Source organism: Wyeomyia smithii, chromosome 2 (assembly GCF_029784165.1).
Source record: "Wyeomyia smithii strain HCP4-BCI-WySm-NY-G18 chromosome 2, ASM2978416v1, whole genome shotgun sequence".
NCBI classification, from domain to species: Eukaryota; Metazoa; Arthropoda; class Insecta; order Diptera; family Culicidae; genus Wyeomyia; species Wyeomyia smithii.
The window spans coordinates 179077948-179099190 of record NC_073695.1 but is presented as its reverse complement, the minus strand read 5'-3'; the positions used below and the strand labels follow the sequence as shown (position 1 = coordinate 179099190).

Below are 21243 nucleotides of genomic sequence, written 5' to 3'. Positions count from 1 at the left end.
CAAGAAGAAAGCTATCAAGTCGAGTGAGGAAGCGAGACTCAAACATATTTCTGTGTGCAAAAATCGTTTGTTTGAATGTGAAAATATTTATTTTTTAGGGGCTAGATGTAAATTTTAAATATACACAATAGTTCAAACAAATTTCAAAAGAAGGCGTGCAAAATGCTTCCGCAAAAAATTAATTCTAAGGGAAAACGATCATCGGTAAGTCCGTTACAGTATACTGCGAGCGGAAAAATGTAAACGGTTTGACAACAAACATTGGCTTGTTTTGCAGATTCTCAAGAAACGCCCGTCGGTTGGGTTGGGTAGTACGGAGTCCAGTCCGTCTGAAACTACTGGATTGCAAAAAACTGCCAAACGGATCGGATTCAATCCGAAAAAATCAGTCAAGTTAGTTTGTTAATTGGTGTTTTTGATGTTAGTGTTTTAATGGGAAATTCAATTGCAGAGAATTTTTCGCTACCGATGAAACCGCAACGGTTTGGTGCAATTCGTACGAGCTATCAGCGGATGGTACGCCACCGCATTTTACAATAAATGAAACCACACTAAAAGATGACACTAAAACTGAACTTTCTCAATCGACTCTCGTTGGCAATTGTGGCCCCGACAAAGAGAACGTTATCGAAACGCGAGGAATTAGTCCGAATAACAGCAGTATATGGAATCTTTCGCTTTCGGGGTGTGAGGAGGAAAGGCGCCGTTTGAAATGTGACACAACGGTGAACTCTTCAGTTCTCAATGCCACGGAGAGACTGATTCAAGAACCTACAGCGCCAAAGGCGAGAATGGCATTGCGACCCAAGCAAGTGGACATATTCACGGACTCGATCGCAATGGATGTAAGCCCGGTAAAATGCGATGGCAAAACGGGTTCGCCTAGGAAAACAATTTATTTCCATCCGAAGGAGAATATGTTCGTGACGATAGACGATGTTGTTCCTGTTGCGAATCAAAATCCTGCCAAGTCGTTAAATGATACAGATATTTATTTTGCCCCGGAAGGAAACTTCCCTAGCGGCTCGAAAGCAAACGATAGCCGGTCTAGTAAAATCCTTTTTCAAATCTCCAACACGTCAATTCCTTGGCGTAACAGGTCGATTCAAACAGAACCTAGGCCTTCGTTGGTAGCACCGGATAAACAATCAGTTGCAGTTAATGCGGATCTTTCAGCTGGTTGGAGTTCGCACGTAGCTGGACCCGGTGACTCATGGATCTCACGAAAGACATTTGGGAACAGTCAGTTTGACATATCGGAAGCATGGAATTCTCATCCTGCTGCGGCGCTCAAGCTTAAGTTGCTTCAGCAGGCATCGAGCCCGGGTCAAAGCGGGCAACCGTTTTCCGATGAAGGCGGAGGAATCGGAACTATCGAGGATGCTGATTCTACCATCGCAATCACCCGAACGGTGGCAAAGATGCTGGGCCCGGGGTCAGCACCTATTTCGCTGGAGAGTACTCGTTACGGCGAAGTGGACGATATGGTGAATGTAAGTAGATGTGATTATATCAAAGAATGTTTTTATATTGCACAAATCATTCTCGAATTATTTTATTTTTTTACTAACCTGTACGAAGTATAGCAAAACAAAAATAATTACCGTAAAACGGGGTATCATTGATCAGCGGGGTAACATTGATCAGTTTTACCCTTCTCACGAATAGTTGAAATAAAACTGCTCCGTGATTACTTTTACTAAATTTGAGTATAACATCTTAGTCTTGTGTCATTCGAGGTTTGAACAATATTGTATTGGTTGAAATTGTTTACTGTTTTGATAACTAAATTTTAAAATTAATTTGACCGTTATAGTTCTTACTCTCAGTAAGTGCCAAAAAAAGCACTTTATACTAGTCGAATATTGAACATTTCGTATTCATTGACATGTTTTCCAAAACCGTTATTTAATTTTCTCAATCAACTAGAAAAAATTTAATTCAAATTTATTACATTTACACTTAGTTAACCTTCTCTTTACCATGGTTACTCTAGAGCACCACAAGTTTGGATGTGTGTATCGTTACGAATTATTTAGCAATCTCGCTCAAGTTTCGAAAATATATTCTTGCGCACCTAACTTATGTTCAGGCAAAAAATTATCCCAAAATGTACAGTCAATAATTTATTAGAGTAACAAACATTTGAAAAAGTGCCGTTTTTTTCTTCGAAAAATAATTCAATATTTTCTATTGTTCATGAGCTATCACCATTCTATTGTTGATTCGTGCAAAAAATATTTTCTTATTAATTAGGTGTCACAACACTCCTTAAAACAAATTGTAGCCATTTTTCTCATTTTAATCAAGTTTTATGAATGCTCAAACCTTGGTGCACCAGAGCACCACTGGGCGAATAACAACAAAAATGAAGTTGTTCTTAACACGTTTGAAAATTAAGAATTATCGTTCAAAGTGCTGTTTTCTAAAGAGTGACTGAAATATCACATCGATGCCTTCAATACTATACCGACGTCACGATACGCGACTTGATGAAACCAGAATTACGTTGCTGGACTTTCGTATCGAAATTGCAAACTGGCTCATTCAGCGTGAAAAACAAAAAATAAAGCGTAGAGGTCGACCCCTGAAACAGATGCCTGTAAAAAAATCTAAACTTCCGCTGAAAGCTCCCGAGTTGAACTCCAGATTAGATGGTGTTGCTCACTGGCCTGTAGCATGTGACGAGCGATCACGTTGTTACCATTGTGATTCTCGTAACCATTTCACATATTTCTGTTGCTCGAAATGTGGAAGGCCGTTATGCCTTTTAAGAGACTGTAATTGCTTTACAGCATATCATACATAATATAAAATATTATTCCGTTCAGTTTTATTAAGTTTTCATAAGATATCTAGACAAAATGAAGTTAGTTTTTGATTTTGTATTGTTTGTAAAATGTGACTCGTAAGACCCAGTGGTGCTCTACAGCACCATTTTGGATTTTTTTTTTTTTCGTTTAAACTATAATTTGGGATAAAATAAGAAGGGTTTGTTCAAGCGCTTTCGCTAAAAACGTATTTTTCGATTTTTGTTTGAGTAAAAACCTTGTGGTAAAGAAAGGGTTAATTCATATTTGTTAAGAAAGTCCAGTTTTATGTTCTAGCCAAGACATCATCCTGGCCTACGCCAGGATGTGGTCTTGGCTAGAGCATAGAACGTAAGAGGCTAGACCTGGCCTATTGATACTTCCGTTGTTGGAAAGGCCTTGCATATATAATCAACATACGTTTTCTGAACACAAACATTTTACAACGTCTGCTCACTTACAAAATACTTCTGGCACATTTCGCGACCAACGTTTACTTAAGTCAGTCTAGGAGAACGTGATGTCAATCCGGAAAGCGTCTCTAAACATGTTTATCTAACATTTTTAGTTCAAAAAGGTTTCAAAACTATTCAAAATTTAAACTGATCAAAGTTACCCCAAATAAGGAAAATTGAAACAACGACGAAAAACAAATGTTTTTAATGTTCAAGATTTTCGAAGAGCTTAAAAAGCTAACTTCTCAAGATCTAAGGATGCCAGTACTGGTTTTAAAAATGTGAAACCTGTAATTTCAGTTGTAAAATCGGAATATATATAGTTTCGTAAGCTGTCAGTGGTCACGCACACGCTATACGCAAGTTACTAAAACTGTCTTCTTTCCTAGCAAACTATGAACCTGAGGTACACCAAAGTTTGTTATTTTTTTTTTATGTGTGGCAACTACAAGTTACCATTGATTGCGTTTAGTCCTCTACACACCTCCTCTCGCCTGATACGGACCCATTGAAGCGTGAGGAAATCTGTGAACTGAGTTTTAACTTTCTTAGGCACACGTGTTATTATTCGCACATGGCTAAATGTTCTGATCCAGTTGCATCGACAAAAACCGCCAAAAATATAATGCTTCGCTGAAGACAGAGGAAGATAATTTCGGGATGTAATAGGAACGCAGTGTCATAAATATTCAGCATGTCCCAGAGATTTGAAATTAACCAAACCACTATCAGTTGATTATGAACGTCAATCTATAGTAACATATCCAATTAGTCCTATAACATCATACAGCTTCATCAAAATTAGGTTGTTAAGTGATGGCATAAGACAGTACCCGACTATGAAAAATCATGTACATGATGGGTTATTTAAAACAAGAGTTCCAACGTAATGCTTTAACTATACTCCGACGTTCAAACTGTATGGTTGAAGCGATAATTCATTTGCCGATATGTAAAAATATCACCAGATATTATGCCATAAAAAAAACGCGTTAATTGCGAAATCTGCGTAAAAAGACCTTAGTGTATTTCCCGTTGAAAACCTTATACACATTCAAGGCCTACACCACACATTTCAGGTTTAAAACCAGGAACAAGGGAACGCGGGGGACAAGCTTTTCATGCGCGAAATTGATAATGTGTGAGGTTATACCGGAGTATCACAGAGTGATTTGAACTGCCCAATAATGATAAGAAGACGTCAGTACCCAGTTACTTTAGGCTTTGCCATGACTATTATAAAGTACGGAGGCAAACTTATGCACGAGTGAATAATTTCTTGAGTAGTTCAGTATCGTAGACAACTATTTTGCAAATTGTTATGTTTTTCTCAATCACATTTGTTTTTGTTTGGTTTGCAAGTTTTACTTAAAATGTAACATCATACCATTGAAAAATTGAACTCTTATTTCAATTATACAGCTTAAACGAAAATTATTAAATCATTAGAATTTTTTTTTCGAAAATGGTTAAATAATGGAAAAATGTACTGTGCAGTGTTTCCGTATGGGAGGCAAAATATTCATTCGTCTTCAAATAACCGATTAATCCAAGCATTTTCATGATACACTGAAAGAAGAATGTTTCTCACAGTTAAGGTTAACATTTGAGTTTCAAATTAGCGTTGATCATCTGCATCGAATTGCCGAATTGCCATAGTTGAATCTTGATTCCAAACTAGATTTTTTGAAGAAGCATCATCATTTTAGAATAAATACCAGTATTTGTAGTGAGTCCAAGTAATAGCCCAACTTGCATTTTAAAAGTGGCTAGCCACTACGGGTCAACTAGTATATAAATACTCACGAAAAAGTGAAAAAAATGATCAATGTTACCCCGTTTTACGGTACTATAGTTGTTTTCGAACATAGAAGATTTTCGAAAAACTGAACCGCCGATTACTGTTTGGTGGCTTGAAACGAGATCTGTCACGCGGATAGCACCTAGCAAATCGAATTCGTTCAACTTTCTTCAAGCTTTGTGTGTAGTGAAAAGACGCTGGTTCAGACCAGGGGCGACTCGTGGCTGTTGAACCTACCTGTTCAACTAGAAGTTCTGAAAATCAGTGTTTGGGAAAGTAACTACAATTTTATCCGCGAATAAAAGCAAGTTATTCCCTTTGTTACTATTTAAAAATAAAACTACAAAATGAGAAAATAAGAGCATTAATTTGGAATTTAGATTCATGACGTCCCCATGTGCATTGCACAGGTTGCACCTATGGACGAGTCGCACCTGGTTCAGACAAACAATGAACAACAGTTCTAACCGTACGAATCTCCTTTAAGACACCGTGTAATGTTCTCACGGCGGAAACACTGGACAGCGGACTGCGAAGAGACCTCTGTCAGCATTTATTTTCAGATTATGAAACAGATTTGGTATTTTTCCAATAATCAATTAAAGTTCCCAATCAAGGGAGACTATTTCAATCCCCCGGAATGGCTGCAATTTTAGTTAATTTTTTTTTCAATTGATCATTCAAAGATTTTTGTGTGATTAACGTTATCTCATATATTTGTAAGACAGCTAGATGATTAGAATTTTTATTTCTGTTAGTTGTTCACCCTCTAGGGGGTGACACCCATGAGGAAAATTTTTATACGTGTCACCTTCAAAAGGGTGATATCCGTAAGAATATTTATCAATTAGGTTGAGGTCGAGGTGAAACCCTCGAAAATTATATAAATTTGCTCCAGTATAATCTCAACCAACTTTTAAAAAATAAGTAGATTCAGTGCAATTGAAAAAGAACGTGCAAACTCTCACATTTTTTGATAACAAGATGATTTCACTGCAACCTGGTGGGGTGACGCTCAAATTTTCCGCCCCGGGGTCACCCGGTCACGCTACGCCACCGTTCTGATCTATCTAACAAACTATTTGCTAACGTCCTGTCATATTGAAATCTAAAAAAAAAAAACAACAATATCGCACGCTAGCCTGGAGGGGCTCTAATAGCGGATCTTCATCAACTAGATTAGTTCGATATTGTTTTTGGCACATTTTGCGTGTTGTAGAATAAGTACTACGATACACCATGCCCCCCAGTGCTGAGTCGAGAAAATTTCCAGCTCGAAAAGATCCTCCACCTGATCGGGAATTGAACCCAACATCACAACCGTATGGTAGAGCTAGTCGACCAACATCGCTAACCACAGAATTGAAGTCTGCTTTCGCGTTAAAACCAGCCGACATGAAATGAAGCGTATTTAATAGGATCGACCTTATGTTGTGGCAAATTCAACCAGGACCTGGGATCACTAGTCCAGAAGCTGTGGAACGAACATCACACAACGGAGAAGGACACGATTTATTGGACAAAAAATAAAGCGATCTTAGACACATTGGAACTCGTTTGCCATGCTGAAATCGATTTGTCGGCAGAAGTAGTAGTAAAATATAATTTGTTATATCAAATACATTGAAGTTGATAACATCTCTAGGATAGCCACCTATCAACCTGGGCATTGTAAGCTATTCATTCATAAAAATATGGTTAAAGGTTTTAGGCAAATAGAGTGCATTTTTATAAAACGTTCTACCATGACAACCAGTAAGACTAAAATAATCTTGGATTTCGTCTAAGTCTTCGCAGCTTCCTGGTTATATTTCCTGTAATAGTTATTACAATTATGTTCCGCATTGCTAGACGGGTTTAGTTTGCACAACCTGACTCAAGTGAACCACGCGATCGTTTACTAGATCTAGTGCTAGTGAATGACGCCACTTCATGTGAACTCACTGAAGCGAGTGAGTCTTTACTGCCGCTTGATACGAATCACCCTGCATTAGATATAACGATAGATGTAACTCCTCCCGTATAATTTGAGGACATTGGTGACGTTCCATGTCTTGATTTTTGCAGAGCTGATTTTGAGTCGGTATTGCTTTCTCTCGCATCGATTGGCAATTCTTGGAATCCTCCCCACCTATAAATGATGCCATTGAGTACTTCAACTGTGTTATCAACCTCAGCAATCTACCGCATTGTTCCTCCGCGAAGACCTATAAGAAAACCCGCTTGGTCTAATCCTCGTCTTCGGCATCTCAAGAAACAGCGTTCCTCGGGGTTGCGACATTATTGTAAAGCGCGTTGTCCAATTTCGAAGCATCGATTCAACGAAACGAAATCAGTAAGTTATACAGGAAATATAACCGCTTCCTCTACAAACGGTACACCTCCAGGATGCAGGGTATCCTCAGACGGAATCCACGATTATTTTGATTGTTCGTGAATTCTAAGCGTAAGGAAGATGGTTTACCAGTAGATATGTTTCTTGGTGATTGTCACGGCAGCACATGGCTTGAAAAGTGTACTCTATTTGCCCGTAGCTTTCAGCACAATTTTCATGAGAATACTGCTTCCGATGCTCAGGTTAATACTGCTTTAAGTGACATTCCTCGAGATGTTATTGATTTCAATCCACTCGGAATAACAAGTCGTCACGTTACTGCTGCCATTGATAAACTGAAATCATCCTTCGCTATTGGCCCTGATGGAATTCCGTCATGCGTTCTGAAACGATGTGTCTCTGTCATTATTCATCCGCTATGCCTGCTGTTCAATTTATCTCTTCGACAACGCGTGTTTCCCTCCAGTTGGAAATTCTCCATTATGTTTCCCGTGTATAAGAAAGGCAATAGACGTGACGCGAAAAACTACAGAGGCATCACATTTCTTTGCGCAAGTTCTAAGGTAATGGAAATAATTGTAAACGACACCCTATTCGCCAGCTGCAAACATTACATCGCGTCGGATCAACATGGTTTTTACCCGAAATGCTCGATAACGACTAAATTAGCCGAATTCTTTTCGACTTGCTTGCGAAACATGAGTTACGGTGCTCAAATAGATGCAATATACACCGATCTGAAAGCGGCGTTCGATCGAGTTGACCACAAGATACTTTTAGCTAAACTTATGGGTAATTTGACCCAATATGCTTCGTGTCAGCCAGCTTAAACACAGTAGCAGATGCGTTCGATTTTAATATAACTGGTACAGCTTTTCAAAATAGACTTCGCGTTAGGTAACCTTTTTGTGATTATTTATTGACATTTTTCTAGTATTAAGTTTTTCATTAAGACACACACTCTGTCAGATAAATTTTAGTATATTATAACTTCTCTTTTTTCGACTCTAAGCAAAGTCATGCCGTTTTTAATTTTAGTTTAAGGAGTAAATGAAGATGGAAAATTAAACTAACTAAAAATATGATTGTAGAAACTACGAAAAATATAGTTCAGCAGGTGGGACTCGAACCCACAACTTCCAATCTCCGGTCAAATGTGTTTCCGTTACACCACCGCAGAACTTTAAAGACGTAGCTCTAGAATCGAGCTTTGTATCGCTTATCCAATTCTCGCACTTCGTACATTCACTCAGTAGAGACTATTATTTATAGCTGGCTGTTGACAAATTAACACGATCAAATTGCTGCAGTGATTTCGCAACACCGAAGAACACCGTTTCTTGAGATCACAAAAGCGAAGATTTGATCAAAGTTTTTTTGTTTTTATTTTTATTCCTGAATTGATTTAACTGATGAGTCATAAGAAGCCATTCACATACCACGTGGACAGCTTTGGAGGGGGGGGGGGGGGAGGGCGCATACACAATGTCCACGGTCTACGGTCAATACTATTTTTTTAAAATTTATATGAGCAGTTGTCCCGAGGTGGGGTGGGGGGGTGGTTTAAATCGTTTAAAATCAGGGTATGTGGTATGTGGATGGCCCCTAAGTGGCTGAAATAAATTTATGTAACGTTTTCTGCCACACGCGCTAGAGAGAGACAGACAGCTATGAGTGGCTCTGCTCTCCTCTATGTTGACAATGCCCGTGCTCAGTGTGTTTTTGAAGTAGAATACTTCTCTCAGGAAGTTCGGCTACATAGGGATGTGAAATGAAAATCTAAAACCGAATAAAGTGAAAAGTATGTCCAATTTCAAATGCTAAAAAATCGGTTAATATTCGATGAATTTCTTTCGTTCTTGTAGCAATAGATTGGAAAATCTTCTAAGATTCTTTCCAAAAGAAGATAATTGTAATTTTGTTATTCACACTATTGTACTATTGAAAATAGTCAAGCCTTGTCAAAACGAAAAATTCAACCTCTGGTCGTTATATGAATGCTCCCCAAGCACGGTCGACAGAATCATATACCTTGCAATTGAAAACATGCTATTTGGGCTATATAAGAGCCTGTTTCTGCCGAAGCCGCTCATAATAGTTCTAGACAGCGACAACAGCAGTCGTCCTTCCTTAGCAGCAGCACTAGCCCTGTGGTGGTCACCACGTCGCAGGAGCAGCGCGGTTATTCTCAGCGTGTGTCGCCAGACTGCCATTATTCCCCCCGTCTTGGGGCAGCATGAAGATTGCCATTAGGAAATCCAATTTTGAAAATCAAGGCAAATGAACAAGTCATTGAAAGTTAATAATTTTTGACAACGCAAGCAAGCATTCTGTGTTGGATCCTAGCAACTTAAATCTGTCGCGCCTTTCTAATTCACTGAATGTGAAATAGCTTCCACAGTGCATGTTGTCCGTGTATCTTAATTCCCCCACTGTTAGGGCAGCCGCAAAATGCCTTTTTCAAGGCAAATAAACAAATAATTAAGGGTTGATAATTTTCTGGCGTCAACACAAACAGATATTCTGTGCGGTATGCAATCAAATTCTGTTGTAGTTGTCTAATTTTTACTTTATTAAGTTAACCCCCCACTGTTGGGACAGCCCAAAGGCTGTGATCAGCATAAACGATTTTGAATAACAAACTGCCCTGTTAGAACGCATTCACAAAAGTAGTTAGTACGATTATGCAGAGCTAATATGAATGTCTTCGGCAGTGCTTTCTTCGGCAGGGTTTTTTGCAGCAGTCATATGCAAAAACCTGCCGAAGAAAACCACTGCCGAAGACGTTCGATACCGTGTTACTTTTGCAAGTCTTCAAAGGATTATCATGCGTTACTGCATCACAGTGCTACGCTGGCAGGTTGTGTAGTATAATATGAAAAGTTTGTAGACGGTAAACCGGAACACGGAACACGTTTTGGATTTTTAAATGTTTGAAGGAAATGCTTTCTAGTTTGTTCGTACTTCATCTTATAGGGCGATCGTTTCAAATGACTCACTCGTATGCCAGTCTTCTCCAATTACCGCTAACACCCGCTGATCATTCAATTCAACGGGGTTACGAGGTTTTCCAATCTTTATCTCGTATCAGTAGTTTTAACAACGAGTGTCGTAGATTTAATGTAAAATTCGGAGAACCATTGTCTGTCAGTATCAAGCAACGATCGGCAATAAGTCATACCTCGATATAAGCTAACTTTATTTTTCTTTTTGTTACGTTATATCGAAGCAATTTTTTTCATTAATGCAAAATTGTTGATGGTTACTCGAAGGTGTGCAAAAACTTATTTCCTATCACCTAGTAGTATATATAAACCTTTCTCATGCCTCTTTAAGACAATTTTCGATGACAAAAATAATCAGTCAGAAAACATTGAAAGAAAAAAAAAGATCAATTTTACTCTATTTTACGGTACTTAATGGTTTCAAAACTTACTAAGAAACCTTTATTCGGAACTATTAACGCCCCAAAAATCATTGTTGTACTTTAATTTTAAGATTTCTAGAAAAGTTACGTTATACCGAGTTACGTTATATCGAGGTTACCTTATATCGAGGTATGACTGTAATACCTAAAATATTACAGGAGTCCATTATTAAACTTTTCAAAAAGTATTGCTGATGAAGATTTTTTTTATTTTGTCGCTTATAAACCTCTTCTGTATCAACTATTTTTCATACTTTTCATTTCAGAATATCCACCAAGAAGCTATGGAAACGTCGTTTGAGGCAGATCACAACGGAAAATGCGCCTCCGTAAATATCACTGCTTTTCCGGAAGAATCCATAACCGACGTAAAAATTCCCTCAAATGCTCTTAGCAGATCGCGACCGTCGATTAATCCTTCAATAATTTTCCTGGACGAAAGTGTTTATCCATCTCAGGAAATGATTGTTTCTAGCCATGGGCGTACGTCACAAACCAGGAAACCTAAGTTAGCGGTAACAAGTAGGAGTAACGCGTTTGACGTTCAAGATGATATAAATCAAGGTGTAGCTGGGAATAACATTACGCTATTTGATGTTTCATCGATAGGGAAAACTCTACCGCCGCTGCATGGTTATAGACGGACGATTCTGGATGAAGAAACAATAATAACTGACGATCAGCTCCTGAAAAGTGCGGCAACAGCCTCCGAACTTCCTTCACCACGGCATACAAGCTATGATGTTGGAAACGAAAATCGTAAACCGCCAAGACAGACAACATACGATGGTTTCGAAATGGATGAAACAAATTTGGACAAAGAAAATCTAAAACCACAAAGATATACTACATATGATTGTATAGCAATGGATGAATCAAATGCTAATAAGGAAAACCGTAAACTACCAAGGGAGACAACTTATGACAATTGCCAAATGGATGTATCGAATGCGAACAGGGAGAATCATAAACCGTCAAGACAAACAACATATGGTGGTTTCGAAATGGATGAATCAAAAGTGGACAAAGAAAATCTAAAACTACCAAGACAGACCATATATGACTGTATCGCAATGGATGAATCAAATGTTAATAAGCAAAATTATGAAGCACCAAGACAAACAATTTACGGCAATTTCGAAATGGATGAATCAAACGCCGAAAATTATAAACCACCAATACAAGCAATTCATAACAATTTCGAAATATATGAATCAAGCGTGAACAAGGACAATCTTAAACCGCCAAGGCAGACATTGTATGACGGTTTAGAAATGGATGAAACAAATATGAACAAAGAAAATCTAAAACCCCCAAGACAGACCACATATAATTGCGATACAATGGATGAATCAAATGCTAATAAGGAAAATTATAAAGCGCCAAGGCAGACAATTTACGACAACTTTGGAATGGATGAATCAAATGTTGATAAGGAAAATTATACCCCTCCAACACAAGCAATTCATGACAAATTCGAAATATACGAATCAAACGTTACCAAGGAAAATCTAAAACCACCAAGGCAGACATTTTATGACGGTCTCGAAATGGATGATACAAACGTTAACAAAGAAAATCATAAACCATTGATTAAAATGGAAGAGGTGCGTTTGGACTTGCCGGATCTTGTATTTGCCCGGAACAGTGTCGGATTAGACCTTGTCCCCGAGGCGGCTCCTCAATTGGAATCGGGTAGGCCGAAAATTCATAGAATTCCTCCTAGAGTATTGAACCATAATTTTGGTAGTACGACGGAAAATGTTGAAAAGAAATCAATTGAAATATTTGTCGATTATCCTGATCAACCTGAACTGCAATCTAAGAAGTTAGTTACCTTGAAAACGATAGATCTCACGAACGACGATAGCCCGCCGAAGCAATCTGAGGAAAGTCGAGGGCAGGTGCAGCCTCGGGGAACGATTCATCATCCAGACATGGCGATCGACCTTACCGGGGAAGACGAAAATATTGCACAATCAGTTATGCGCAGAACGGATCATCGCCAGCTTGATATAACCACGGCAAGTTCTTCTAACACGCAGCATTTGATCAACAATGTGACACTGGAATCGTTGCCAACCAAAAAACAGGTTCGTTCAACGATTCTGGTCGATGAGCAGATGGAGCTGTCTCCGGTGGAACGTCGTACAGGAGCGTCACGGAAGACAATTGTTTGCAATGAATTAGTGAAACCAGATGCCAATACTCTAGAAAAACCACAGCCGCAGTTGAAAACGGAGATTTATGATTCGATAGATCTGACGCAGGATGACAACCCAGAGGAACAAGTTCCGGAAAGCTCGAAGCAGCACCCTCGAGAAACAATTTATCAGGATTACACGATTGATGTTACTTGTAGGGATAAAAATGTCGCACAATCTTCCCCATCACGTAGAACCAATTGTCTCCAGCCTGATATTTCGATGGGAAGTCCTATGTTCACGAGCTCTAGAATAAAAAGAGATACTATTTTGACGACCGGAATCATGGAGAATGATGAGGACTTGGTGACGTTGCCTGTCAATAAACATCTGCAACCAACAATCCTATGCGATGAACCATTAGAGCTGTGCCCAATGGAACCTCGTACTGGATCGTTAGAAGATCTTAGAAAAATTCAAACGCGGAAAACAATAGTTGTCGATGAAACCATGGAATTCGTTCCGGCTAGTCCTCCTGTTTCCCAAAAATGTACTCCACCTAATAATAGCAGAAAAACAATGCTTCAGGTTGTTGACATGGAACAATCGCCCCCTATTAAAAATAAACCGAGTGGAAAAGCTGTGGGGGCATCGCGGTTAACGGTTATGGTCCCACAAAACATGGATGAAAGCAGTGAAGATATTTCCTCAACAAATGCAAATCTAGAGAATATGATGCATCAACGCAAAACCATCTGCCTCGCGACTGATATGGAACAAAGTCCAAAGGAAGTGTCCGTTCAGAAATTTCGACAAAACTACCGGGAAACCATCTTAAATCGTGAGAGTATGGACCAAACGCTATCTAGCAATGCCCGCCCAGGAATATCACAATCCCCGAAACACTCTTCACAGCGAGTGACAACATACGATGTAGAGGGTATAGACGAAACTAGGTGTATCAATAGAACAGCTTCTCCGTTGCTTCATTCCTCGAAACACAATGAACACACGCGATCTCCAGCTGCTCAGCGTTTGTCCAACCTAGGATTGAAATCAGAAGAAATGATTCTACAACCCCCAATTAGACAAACCTGCTTCACGGTACAAGATATGGACCAGTCGAATACCCCAGCGGTACAAACAGAGGATGTTAACATCGCGGGTAAACAAATTCGACAAACATTGTTCGAGCCAATCGATATGGAAGATACTATTGCTTCACCCCATCATCGACTTGAAATGTCAATCCGTTTTTCAGAAGAGAAATTACGTGATAAACAAAGTACCGCCATAATTAAACTTTCTGATTTTCGTCCGACAACTTACGCTGCCGAGAACATGGATGAAACGTTGTGTGAACCTATTCAAGAAAATTGTGCAACTTTGCAGAAGATTGTCCAGCGTAGTTCAAGGCGCACAAATGCTGAACCGTACGATATGGAGCAATCATTTCGAGCTGTTTCTAACAGGTGTGATTCAATGACAAGCAAAATGCTGCAATCATCCCCGTTGCGGAATGCAAGTAAAGTTGATCAGAAGCTTATGAATTCTACTCGGCCAAGCATTGTTCATACAGCGCATCTAGAACAACCGAACGTAGATGAAAGTTTGAAGCTTCAAGTTTCAAAACAGTCTCCGGCTTCTAGACAAACTCTCTGCAACCGATCGTGCCAAACGAGTTTCAATGTAACTGGTTTCGAAAAATCGAACATAAATCAATCTCGACCAGTAGTAAATGAGAATGATAAACCAGAAGAAAGCTGTCACAAAACTCGTAGAACTGTTTTCCCTGCGGATGATGTCGACGAAACATGTTTGTCAAGACATTTAGGTGCTGTCGATAGTAGCAATATGAATCTATGCGCCAATGTAACGTCAAATAAAGCGCGACAAACAATTTTCCCTCGGGACGATATGGAACAGACGACAGTTGATATTCAGCAGTATTGCAAACCAGTACTAAAGAATCGTCAAACTCTGCTAATCGAGGACAACATGAATGAAACACTACTTAGACAACAATCAGTCAAATTCAACGGAACAGTCCTCCCGACGGAGACCACCATGAGAATAGCTGAAGATGTCGAGGAAAAGGCAAATGTAGAAAATCCAACGAATGAACAAATAAAAATTGTCAATCGAATGTCCAGCAAGGTGCGACAAACTATATTTCCTCGGGACGATATGGAGCAGACGACAGTTGACATTCAGCAATATTGCAAGCCACTCCTTAAGAATCGCCAAACTATGCTGGTTGAGGATAACATGAATGAAACATTACCAAGACAAAAATCAGTCAAATTTAATGGAGAAATGCAGCCGATTGAAACTGACTCCTGTCAAAACGGCAATGTCGAGGAAGAAGATATGGTAAAACATCCAACAAACAAACATCTAGAAACAGAGCAGCAATCAACGTCTACGAACAGATCAACTCGAAAAATTCTTACTGAATCTTGTGATATGGATCACTCCATGCTTGTCAATTCGATGAACGTGTCGGTTATAAAGTCACCTAAATCTTTGAAACCTGCAGTGCAATCGCGGAAATTCATCGATATTAGAGACAATGCAGATGATCAATCAGACTCCGCTATTGACGTTGCGACTCCTCTAGAAGCCCAGCGCGATGGTAAGACTGACTTTTCTTTCACAATTCCCCAACTGCCTAGTGATTCTATGTTGCGAAGTACGGCTCTAATTCCACAGAGTAGAGCGAACAGTCAAGGTTTAAAGGCCGTGACCAACATGCTTCAGTCGGATGAAGGCAATGCAACCATCACAGATTTCTTTACAGCTGTGAAGGGAATTGCCGGTCCATCTGTCGCGATGCATGATTTAAGCGAAATTGCAGGACTTGAACCGGCAGCTGCCAAAGAGTTGCGGCCTAGCAGTTTCGCGATACCCATGGAAACAATTACTAGCGTTGAGCTGAAGGAACTGAACGAGCCATCCTTTTCGCAACCCACGTCACTTGCTGTATCGGTTATACAAGAAACGCCGAAAAAAGCTGGACCTATGCCGGTGCGGCGCAGTCGAGGGACGATTTTCGATCGAATGTCGATGGAGCTTGATGAGTCTGGACCCATACAATGTGAGCAGCCTCATGTGGAGTCCGAAAACGAAGAGGTATGTTATCCGTTTGCAAAGTAAATCCACTTGTGGTTTCGCTTATGAAACGATTAAAACTCGGGCTCTCCGGCACGAAAAGTTGTTTTTCAAGTCTAATATTATTCAAGCTTGCAATTTTGAGTTTTTTTTGTGATTCAAATGATATTTAAAGCTTTTGTACTAAAAATTACTCCAGGATTAGAACTTGAATTTTTTTTTGTTTTCTCTAGGACAAACCCGTCTCTGGTGCAAAAATAGCAACGGAAAATGTCCGTAAAGGTATCGAGCAACTGATAACTAACGGCCATGACTCTAGCGAAGAAGAGTTTTACGATGCTGAGGCAGAACAGGTAGAACAGATCCCGAAAGTAGCGGAGAGACCTGTGCATGTAGCTTGTGAAGAAAAGCGAATTCTTAACGGCGAGATTTGCGGATATCTGCAATCAAATCAAACCCAGCACAAACCAGACCAAACGATGAACGTGTCGATGTCTGATCAAACCTCAGTTAATTTGAAAACATTGAACTTTGTTGACGTAGACGAGCTTGAGCAGACAACAAACCCAGCTCAAAAACGGCAACTCTCAAGAATATCGAAATCCGTACTACAAGAACTGAAGCAGGATCCGTTGAACGTATCTATCTCCGAGGATTATCCTATGAAAAAGAGAAAAACCTCGATTCGATCACGATCACCAGTAGCTCCCGATGACGAAACTAAGCATACTGCCAGTGACGAAATTCCTGAACAGAGGCGCGAACCTCGAAAATCAATGAAACGAGTTACATTCCATCAATCGGTCGCTCAGTCTCCTAAGGTAGAAGAAAACATTCGATCATCGATGGAATCGGCAGAAGTAGTAGTACCAGAAATAGAAACGGTTACTATTAAAAAAGAACAAGATACACGAGTCGAAAATTACGAAAGTAACGCAGAGCAAAGCAGAATGGGTTTCACAATGCTCACAGATCCTTCTGTGTTCATCGTGGAAGAGAGCGACATGTTGGCAAATGAATCCAATGTTTCTTTAGTAAGTTCACCTAACGTACCGGATGCTAGTTCGAGACACTGTACGTTAAAAGTTGAAGACACATTCTACAATGAGTATGCTCACCTTACAGTGAACGTAGATCAAGAGGACAGCGTAGATTGTGTGACTATAAGTGACGACTCAGTGACCGAGCCTGCACAAACGCCTGCGACAATAGTAGCAGAGAAAAAGCCGTTGAAACTATCAGATCTCTCTGAACAAATTATGAAAACGCGACCCTCGATAGAGCTGAACTCTACTGTTGCAAGCGAAATTATGTACGAGCTTCGACAGCAGGCGATTGAGGCTAAAAAGCCATGCTGCAGCTTCCGTAATAACTGCCGGTGTCGGGAAAGGCGGACAGTTGCGACAGCAAAGCGAGATAATATTTCCGAAATAAGTGCAAGTTGGAGGAGTAATTTCGATCGGATGTTGGGAATGGTTGTTGATATTCCACCTTTTGATTTACCATTAAACGATCGTCTGCAAGAAATTATGAATCGCCCAGCTCCTGCCCTTTCACTGCCATGTTTGGAACAACAGGCCGCCCATCTGATGACGACACCATCTATTTTGGGTCCTTGTGAGATCAGTAGAAGGTAGAACAAAACTGTAAATTAAGAATAAATAAAAATTCTAATCTCTTTTCATTTTTGTTTAGAGTTGTGCCCTTTAGAGACGCCTCCCGCAAAGTGTTTAATGCCTGCAACCTCCCTAGAACGCCCAGTGTGATGATACTTCTTGCTAACAAATTGAAGTCGGAACGTTACCGTTGGTTCTTGGATGCTACCAATGAATGTCGGACGTACCTAACACTGCGACATACAGTACTGCGGACAGTGCAGTTCAAAGTTTCACTTCAAAAACCACTGCCATGGTATGGTAACGATGATGACGTTCGGATAACAGGTCTCGAATGTATGCAATGTGTCGAGCGGCTAATTCCGTCTCCTAGGCTTTTGCTGGCGCATAACGAATTCATGCTAATAGTACAGCAAACAAACTTAACTCAATTAATTTCGCACTGTTTGTCTTTAGCGAAGTTGATAAGTCTAGTTAATCAGTTGAATGCCCTTGTTGAGCAGGCCTTGAGACGGGTGGACCAACTGTATCGAATTGTTAGGAACAATGGAGCTCTTCTAGAAATACTTGGGTAAATTGAACCTACTTTTCACCAGCTCTTACCGTGAACAAAAAAATTGTTTATTTTTTTCAGAGATTCTTCTCGATTGCGCGTCTTTACTGTGTATGAGTACGAAAGGGATGAAGCAATTCACTGGAACAGAGCGTCTGTACAATTCGACACCATCGATCGAATAGATCGAAGCTGTGTGTCGTTTCATAAAAATTCGCCCCACGAAGATGCTCTATTTCCAACGGAACCGCAATGTGGTCGGGCAGGTGCTCGAGGTTTAGTGTTTTTGGAGTGTTTGTTGTGGAACATCGAGAAATCGTCCATCGATTCTTGAGAAGGTATCCTGCGAGGGGAATCGCGTTATTTGTAAATTGTAGTACATATCTATTAGTGTTTTAACTGTAAGTCTAAATATATAGACTCTTAGCATTGTGCTTAGACTCTGTTCTAAATAGAAATTCTGCTTTATTCCGGTTTTATAAACATGAATATGACTTTTTTGTATTGTCTTGTGGCGATGATGACAAGTCTGCTATTAGGTGTCAGTTTTTGTTTTGTAGATCTGTAGTAGAGTGGGTTTTTTATCCTTTTTAGAGTCCTAAACAATTTTATGTCTGCCGGAACTCGATGGCTCGTGTTTCAGTTTAGTGCATTACAAGACAATTTCATATTAAAATTAGTATAAGGGTTTTAACATTTAAGCTCAGAATGTGGATAAACTGTATATTTCATGACTTCAAATGTATTTTTTGTATTTTCTTCAACGCCCAACAACTTTTATGAAGAGAATACACTCGGGGGCCGTCCACATTCCTTGGTGACAATTTAGTGAGATGGGGAGGTGATAATGACAATGTCCACGTGGACACGGTATTTTTTCTAAAAAATAGTCTGTCAAAAAATTATACAGGCCTGTTTGTTTTGAGAGTCGTCAGCTTGACATGAGTTTGGAATCGTTTTATTTGTTGCCTTTTCCTTTTTTTGGAAAAGTTCTTCTGACATGTTGAGCACACATTGAGAACCTTTCAAGAATTTTAGTTAATTTGGTTGATTTTTCATCATGTTCTGATTTCCCTGGGCAAAAGTAAAACCTTGAGGAGGCTTGATTGCATCCTAGGTCCCAGGGCTTGTCTGCATCTTTACAAATCAATGAAAGATGCACACGAGTGTTACTTAGTTGTGATGTTGCAGACCAAAAGACAACTGAGTAAGCAAAACTTCAAATTTACCGGGATCAGCAGCGATGTCACTCGAAACATCAATAACAGGCGCGACCGCACGCTCTTTATTGCTTTTAAGTCGTAAATTGAAAAATTAAAAATTAAATGCTATACATAGAAAAATAATATTTGTGTAAAAATATAATATGTACTGATAATGGCTTTTGACTCAGGACCTTATGGGAAACAACATCACAAAGATATTGCACTTTGGTTTGTAAGGTCTGATAGAGAAGCGATTTTTGTTTTTGTCTCTTTATAGGCCCCGCGCTCATACCCAGTTACACGGGGACGGATGAGTGCATATAAATCCTAACAACATCCCAGCATACAAGAAGCCTGCATCGTTGAACTATTATTATTATTATTATTAATTCTTCATTTATTTATTTAATTTATTTTATTTAATTTTTTTTAATTTTTTTTTATATATTTTTTGTTTTTTTATTTTTTTTTATTTTCATTTTTATTTTTTTTTTATTTTATTTTTTTTCAATTTTAATTTAAGGAGTAAATGTAGTAATGAAGATAGAAAATTGAACTAACTGAAAATATGATTGTAGAAACTACGAAAAATATAGTTCAGCAGGTGGGACTCGAACCCACAACTTCCAATCTCCGGTCAGATGTGTTCCCGTTACACCACCGCAGAACGTTAAAGACGTAGTTCTAGAATCGAGTTTTGTATCGCTTATCCAATTCTCGCACTTCGTGCATTTACTCAGTAGAGACTATTATTTATAGCTGGCTATTGTTTCAACACTCTCAGTGGAAGTTGGAATGACTTCTCAGTGTGAGAGATAGAAACGTGCCAGTAAGTTGCCATCTCTACCAGCAGCAACATCGACTTGCGTCACAAACATTTTTACTTTTCTTTTTCCGACTCTAAGCAAAGTCATGCTATTTTTAATTTTAATTTAAGGAGTAAATGTAGTAATGAAGATATGAAGATGATGAAGATGCTGCTGGTAGAGATGGCAACTTACTGGCACGTTTCTATCTCTCACACTGAGAAGTCATTCCAACTTCCACTGAGAGTGTTGAAACAATAGCCAGCTATAAATAATAGTCTCTACTGAGTAAATGCACGAAGTGCGAGAATTGGATAAGCGATACAAAACTCGATTCTAGAACTACGTCTTTAACGTTCTGCGGTGGTGTAACGGGAACACATCTGACCGGAGATTGGAAGTTGTGGGTTCGAGTCCCACCTGCTGAACTATATTTTTCGTAGTTTCTACAATCATATTTTCAGTTAGTTCAATTTTCTATCTTCATTACTACATTTACTCCTTAAATTAAAATTAAAAATAGCATGACTTTGCTTAGAGTCGGAAAAAGAAAAGTAAAAATGTTTGTGACGCAAGTCGATGTTGCTGCTGGTAGAGATGGCAACTTACTGGCACGTTTCTATCTCTCACACTGAGAAGTCATTCCAACTTCCACTGAGAGTGTTGAAACAATAGCCAGCTATAAATAATAGTCTCTACTGAGTAAATGCACGAAGTGCGAGAATTGGATAAGCGATACAAAACTCGATTCTAGAACTACGTCTTTAACGTTCTGCGGTGGTGTAACGGGAACACATCTGACCGGAGATTGGAAGTTGTGGGTTCGAGTCCCACCTGCTGAACTATATTTTTCGTAGTTTCTACAATCATATTTTCAGTTAGTTCAATTTTCTATCTTCATTACTACATTTACTCCTTAAATTAAAATTAAAAATAGCATGACTTTGCTTAGAGTCGGAAAAAGAAAAGTAAAAATGTTT

The 21243-nt window shown here is 39.2% G+C and overlaps 1 protein-coding gene across 2 annotated transcripts; it reads left to right on the top strand.

Moving 5' to 3' along the window:
* Positions 1-18741, top strand: LOC129724367 (uncharacterized). 2 transcript variants are annotated; one of them, XM_055679221.1, is made up of 8 exons: positions 1-204; positions 278-393; positions 452-1493; positions 11095-15607; positions 15830-16104; positions 16317-17716; positions 17779-18270; positions 18334-18741. In XM_055679221.1, exons 1-8 carry the CDS (start codon positions 163-165, stop codon positions 18584-18586), a joined length of 8133 nt encoding a protein of 2710 aa, XP_055535196.1. In that variant the 5' UTR covers positions 1-162; the 3' UTR covers positions 18587-18741. The 2 variants fall into 2 exon arrangements, with proteins under 2 accessions (XP_055535196.1, XP_055535195.1); XM_055679220.1 differs by having other exon boundaries at positions 11095-16104.
* The last annotated feature ends 2502 nt before the right edge of the window (positions 18742-21243 follow it).